General features: G+C 49.4%; 1 protein-coding gene across 1 annotated transcript in view; it reads left to right on the top strand.

Annotated features, from left to right (window-relative positions):
• Positions 1-3,444: 3,444 nt before the first annotated feature.
• Positions 3,445-6,538, top strand: part of CFH (complement factor H) — a 103,765-nt gene continuing 100,671 nt past the window's right edge. The window contains exons 1-2 of the mRNA XM_075003305.1: positions 3,445-3,637; positions 5,372-5,557. Of these exons, the coding sequence (XP_074859406.1) occupies positions 3,445-3,637; positions 5,372-5,557 (379 nt within the window). The remainder of the gene's footprint in view (positions 3,638-5,371; positions 5,558-6,538) is intronic.

Below are 6,538 nucleotides of genomic sequence, written 5' to 3'. Positions count from 1 at the left end.
GGCACTGATGCAAATATGCAACTCTTCATTAGCATAATGGCAACTGCACATGATTCAAAAGTGCCACTTTCAGAATGTATGTCACCTGTGTAGCTGGGGGCCTTTCAAAAGGACCCCCTGATTTCAAAAGTCCCTTCTTCCTATTTGGTTTTAGGAAGAAGGGGCTTTTGAAATCAGGGAGTCCTTTCAAAAGGCTCCCATCTACAGGGGCAGTGTGCTTTCCAAAAGCTGCACTTTCAAATCATGCGCCACTGCTATTATGCTAATGAGGTGTTGCATATTCAGGTCAGTGCCTCATTAGCTTCTTCCGAAATCCCTCATTAACATGCCCCTTCTGAAAGGGAAGGGTAGTGTGGCCACAGCCAAAATGTATTTCAAAATAGCGCCCAGCTATTTTGAAATAACATGTCCGTACACATAGCATTATTTCAAAATAGTACCACTGGAATGCATTATGGCTTATTTTGGAACAGTGTTGGAATAGAAATTATTCCTCATACAGTGAAGTTTACTGATTTTGGAATAATGGAGCCACTGTTTTGAATTTATTTTGAAATCGCGTGTGCATAGTGTGGACAATAGCAACGGGTGTTATTCTGAAATATCTGTAGCGTAGACATAGCCTCATAGTACTACTTACAACAGCTTTCTTAATAAAAAATTAAGATGTAGAGTTTTACCATTTAATTAGTGGTTAGTAGCATAAGCAGAGCTTTTATTAATCCAAAGGTAGACTTCCTTGGTTTCCTGCTGCCTTAAACAACCAATTCACATCCTTGACAAAACCTGTTCCTCAGTACAAAGCCTGGCATTTCTGGAAAAGCCCTGAAATGGTTGTGTGGTGTTTGGTTCTGGTCATGGGTGAAAGTTCAGGGGACGCAGCAAGGTCATGAGGAAAGAGCTCCTAAATCAGTCTTACAGCTGAATCCTGTCTCTGCCACTAACTCCGTGCATCCAGTGACCAGTCGCCGCCTTGGGGAGCTAGGGCCCACATCTTCAAAAATATTTAGGCACCTCATATCCTTTGAAACTTAATGGGAGCTGGGCATAGAACTCTTGTAGACACTTTTGAAAGCCTCAGACTTGGCTTCTCTGTGCCTCAGTTTCCATGCAGTGGAAGAGGATAATTGATTCTCTCACATTCCTTGCTAGAGAGCTATGACAAATGCTGGGTCATTGGTCAAGACCCAGTTCAGCAAATCACTTAACCTTGTTTTGAACTTCCAATCAATATTTCTGAAGTCAAGGGCACATAAGTGGGTCATGGAAGTTGAGCATGTGGTTGTCCCCCTCAAACTCAGGCGGTAGTGACCGCTCCCTGCAACTTCTGCCAGGCTTTCCCAGTGCACTGCACAACACTCGTCCACAGCATGACTTTGAGCAAGCTCCTGGTTGCATGGGGGACAAAGGGCAGGACTGAGCTCCTGCCTCATGTGCAAATGAAAATCGACTCACATACCACCCTTGGCACATGTGCTGGGGGCTGTATACCCCTGATTTAGTGTGTGGTTGATGCAACTGGAGAAAATACAGCATGCATTTTGTTCAAGAAGGACTGCTCGCACTCTGTTGTACTTCCTAGCCAAATTGGATGCATTGCCATAGGCTTGGACAATGCAGATCTGAAAACTTAATTTAAAGACTTCTAGAATTTCTAATATGAGTGGCAATTTCTTTTCCAGTTAATTTTCATGAACAAAATGAATCATTGTTCAACTGAAACCTTTGAACTTCCTGCAATTTTAACATATTGAACAGCCAAGGTTGTCTGTTCTTTATCAGAAGTGTCTGGAGTTTCATCAATAATAATTGAAAAGTACTTCACATCGAGGTCACAACAGTAGACAAAACTGCGTCAGTGACTGAACATTAACAAAAGAAGGACCAAGACAATGAGGATCAACGAGTCCAACAACACCATCACGCCAGGAGGGGATGACCTGGACAATGTAGAGCAGTTCACCTACTTGGGGAGTATCATAGGCAGAGATGGAGGCACAGACAAGGATATCAGTGCCAGAATAGAGAAAGCAAGTGCTGCATTCAAGACCCTTCATCTCATATGGGCTGTGGCCACACTAGCAAATGACATTGAAAGGGGTAATCCTGATCTGTCACTTTGAAGTGAGTCACTTCAAAACGAAGCGACTATACACTAAACGTTGATCGATGTTGTGATCCACAAACATGGAAGAACCCCCCCCCAACTTTTTTTGAAGGGGAGAGGCTACACAGCTCAGAGCCTCCTTTTGAAATAACAGGGCAGGAAACAGTAAGGGAAGGGTCAAATGGCCAGCAAGCCCTTCCTGGAGCACAGGCGAGCTGCCCCCTTAAGGGGGCCCTCGCAACCCCCACCCACCCCCCGTGCACATGCTGAGGGCTCAGGCTGCTTACAGCTTGTGCCCTCCAGCTCAGCACTGGTGGAGCCTTGCCCACTCCCAACATTGCAGCCCAGCATGGATCCGCAGCACTTCCCAGATGGGGACATCATGGCCAGCCTGATGGCTATCATGGCAGCATGCCACTTCAGTCTCCATGCTGCCTGCCATGTGGTCAGCCTCCTGCAGGATCTCCGCAAGGTGCATCTGGAGCACCCCCTTCCGCAGGCCTGCTATCACCTCTAGCGGTACCCCACCAGTGGGGAATGGTAGGAAAACATTGCCCTGGAGGACTGGGATGACAAGCAGTGGCTCCACAATTTTCAGATAACCCAGGCCACCTTCATGGACCTGTGCCAGTGGCTGGCACCAGCACTTCGACAACTGGACACCCGTATGTGGCCTGAACTCCCACTGGAGAAAAGGGTAGCTATCACTGTGTAGAAGCAGGCCACCCTGGACAGCAACCACTCGGTTGGCCACCAATTCAGTGAGGGGAAGGCCACCATCAGGGTCATCCTTCTAGAGGTAAGGCAGCCAAAGACATGCACCTATGGCGGGACCTGGGGAGGGTGTCTCAGGGAGGGTGTCCTGGGAAGGGGGTCCCCCTGCATGCCACCATACACTCACAGCTGCTCATGTCCTCCACCCTGTGCAAGTTGTAGACTCCATCAACTGGATTCTCCTGCACTGGCTCATCCTCTTGGGGGACATGGATGATGCCATGGCTGGGTTCCAGCAGCTGGGATTCCCCAGCTGTATCAGCCCATTGGACAGCACACATGTAGCCGTCTGGGCCCCACCACACAGCCACGGGCAGTACATAAATCAGAAGAGCGACCATTCCGTCATCCTCCTGACCCTTGTGGATGCCCAAGGACAGTTTGTTGGCTGACTGGACAGGGCCCATGATTCCCACATCCTGCAGAAGTCGTGGCTTGGGCACAGGATGGCCGAGGGCACCTATGTCGTCCCACAGGGGCTCCCAGTGGGGGATATAACCATGCCCCCATGCATTGTCGCCAACGCGTCCTACTCCCTCCAGGTCTGGCTAATGCACCCCGTTATGGGACAAACCAATGAGAGTCAGGACCGCTACAATGCCTGGCTTAACCAAGCCAGGAACATGGCAGAGCAGGTGTTTGGACACCTGAAGGCGCACTTCAGGTGCCAGATTATGCACCTGAAGGTGGGCCTCCGCAGTGTGCTCATGGTTGTGGGCGTGTCCTGTGCTTTCCACAATCTCATAGAAAGCAAACGCAAGCTCTTTGTGGTGTAGTGGGTGGCCGAGGCTGTGCCGCAGCATGACCAGCCACCTGTGGTTCCATGACACCAGGTGCACTGGGACAGGGTGTGTGTGCACAAGGCCCCCCAGGAGGCCTTTGCCCAAGGGCCTCCATGACCCAGCCCTGTCCCACCCCACACAACCCCCCCTGCACCTCTGTCCCCACCTCTGCCCCACCAGCATTCCCACCCTCACTCATGTCCCTCACCATCCCCGCTCAATGCACAAAATGGACACTGTCCAATAAAGTTTACTGTTATTTGTTCAAAACCAAACAAGTCTCCAATTATTTACAAGGTTTTTTTGGGGGGGTGAACTATTTACCGGGGGGAGATGGGCCTCACTCGTTCATGGTCATGCCAGGTGGGAGGGGTGATGGGTGGGTGGGGGGATAGAGGCAGCAGAGGGCAGTGGTGAGGGCAGGGGGGCAGAGGTGAGGGCCACAGGAAAGGCAATACATGAAGCATGCTGCACGGCCAGGTGGATGGCAACAGCATGGGTTAGATTGTCAAGGTACCCCAAGACCTGGTCCCAGGCTGCCTGGTCCATGGAGAACCACTCATGCAGCAGGCAGTTTTGCTCCTGCCACGCAGACGTATGGGCTGCTGCTAAGTCATTGGCCCAGCTGTGGTGGCGGGCCCACCCAGCATGGCATCCAGTCCTGGGGGGCGTTGCTCCTTCCCCCTCACCAGCAGCAACTGGGCTCCCTGGCACATCAAGGGGGCTGGGGTGTCTTTTGGATGTAGAAGCTGTGAAGCCACAAGAAGAGAGGGTGATACCCCTCTGCCCCTCCATCCTCAGCAGGACATCCTCATCCCCCTAGGCGGCCTCCAGCCACAGGGTGCCCCTCCTCTATTGGGGCTGCCTGGGGTCCTGGAGGCCCTGACACCTGGTGCCTGGGGCTCCAGGAGGTCTTGCCTTCCTGCCATGGCTCCAGCTGGATACCATTCCATCATTCTCGGGGTGCAGGAGAGTGTGCGGCTGTGAGCACATGCTCCTGTGGCTGCCAGCACACACTCATCTTCCTGCACGGGGTTCCTGTATCCCTGCAGCTTTAAGGCAGCTGGAACTGACAGCCACAGAGCCCTGGCTGCTGACCAGGGTGTGTCTGTGCTCTGGGGAGGGGCCGGCTACCTGGAGAACTTGTGATTTTAAAATGGCAGCCAGCAGAGTGGCTACACATTTCCTTTCGAAATCAATGTTGAAATGGGGCGTTGTTCCCAAGACAGGAGTGGAAGAGTGCTTTTGAAATGACTACCTTTTTATCCTGATTTTCATTTTGGTATGAGCAATTTGTGTGTAGTCACTCTACTGCTCATTTCAAAATCACCCCTCATTTCAAGATCGCTTTTGAAATTACTTGCTCGTGTGGCCACAGCCATGGATTTCACAAATAATATCTGTAAAGACGAAACTGCAGTTCTTCAACACAAACATGAACACTGTGCTCTAGCATGGATATGAGACCTCGTGTACTAAAAAGTCTTCAAATCACAAGCTACAGACATTCATAAACAGGTCCCTGAGGTACAGATGCCTTTTGCATCAAATGGAAAGACTTGATCACAAATGAGGAGGTTTGGAACAGAGCAGAGCACAATCAAGAAGCTGCACTTACTTGCTGGCAGTCTGCTTCTTTTATTAATATTATTTTTGAAATTCACCATCTTACTTTAATAATAATAATTCTCATTTATTTAATTTCTAGATTGCGAAACTCCTCCTCCTAGAAGAACTAAGGAAGTACCCATGGGTACCTGGGACAAAGAATCCTACCCACATAAAACTTCAGTACCTTACAGCTGTCGACCTGGGTATATGAAAGTTGGTCGTATTACATTTGAGTGTACTGATGGCTTGTGGAAACATATGCCCCCATATGTGGAATGTAGAAGTAAGTATCTTTGCAAAATGTATGCAAAAATGTGTGTTATTTCCCCCCTTTTTTCAAGTCATTTGGGGAACACCACTACATCCATAGTTGTGCAGTTATTATTATCTCCATTTGGGGTTTTGTCTGTAATGATTTCAAGATTTGGCTCCTGAACTTTTGTGAGGAACAAAATTCCATTAAAAAGCATATTTATCATTACTACAGTGATCTAGAGTACAAATACCAAAAGTATACGTAGAACGTTTAGCAAATCAGTTTTAAAAAAAAACAAAACATTTTACAAGTAAGCATAGCTACTTCATAGGAAGAACTAACTAGAACTGAGTAAAATTCAGAATTTCTGTCTAATTAGTGCAAGGTCCTCTGCCTTGGCCCTCCAACCTAGCAAGAAAATTTCCCCCCTGCTCTCACATAAGTTATGGAGCACACAGCAGACTGCCACCATGAGGGGAATGTTGCAGACCCTCTTTAAAGGATCACAGAGGGGCTGGAGGCATTTAGGCTACGTCTACACGTGCAGCCAACATCGAAATAGCTTATTTCGATGTTGCGACATCGAAATAGTCTATTTCGATGAATAACGTCTACACGTCCTCCAGGGCCAGCAACGTCGATGTTCAACTTCGACGTTGCTCAGCCCAACATCGAAATAGGCGCAGCGAGGGAACATCTACACGCCAAAGTAGCACACATCGAAATAAGGGAGCCAGGCACAGCTGCAGACAGGGTCACGGGGCGGACTCAACAGCAAGTCGCTCCCTTAAAGGGCCCCTCCCAGACACACTTTCATTAAACACTGCAAGATACACAGAGCCAACAACTAGTTGCAGACCCTGTATATGCAGCACGGACCCCCAGCTGCAGCAGCAGCAGCCAGAAGCCCTGGGCTAAGGGCTGCTGCCCACGGTGACCACAGAGCCCCGCAAGGGCTGGAGAGAGAGTATCTCTCAACCCCCCAGCTGATGGCCGCCATGGAGGACC

Source organism: Carettochelys insculpta, chromosome 9 (assembly GCF_033958435.1).
Source record: "Carettochelys insculpta isolate YL-2023 chromosome 9, ASM3395843v1, whole genome shotgun sequence".
Classification (NCBI taxonomy): Eukaryota; Metazoa; Chordata; order Testudines; family Carettochelyidae; genus Carettochelys; species Carettochelys insculpta.
Note: the sequence above shows the minus strand (reverse complement) of the source record. Positions and strands in the feature narration are given on the sequence as shown.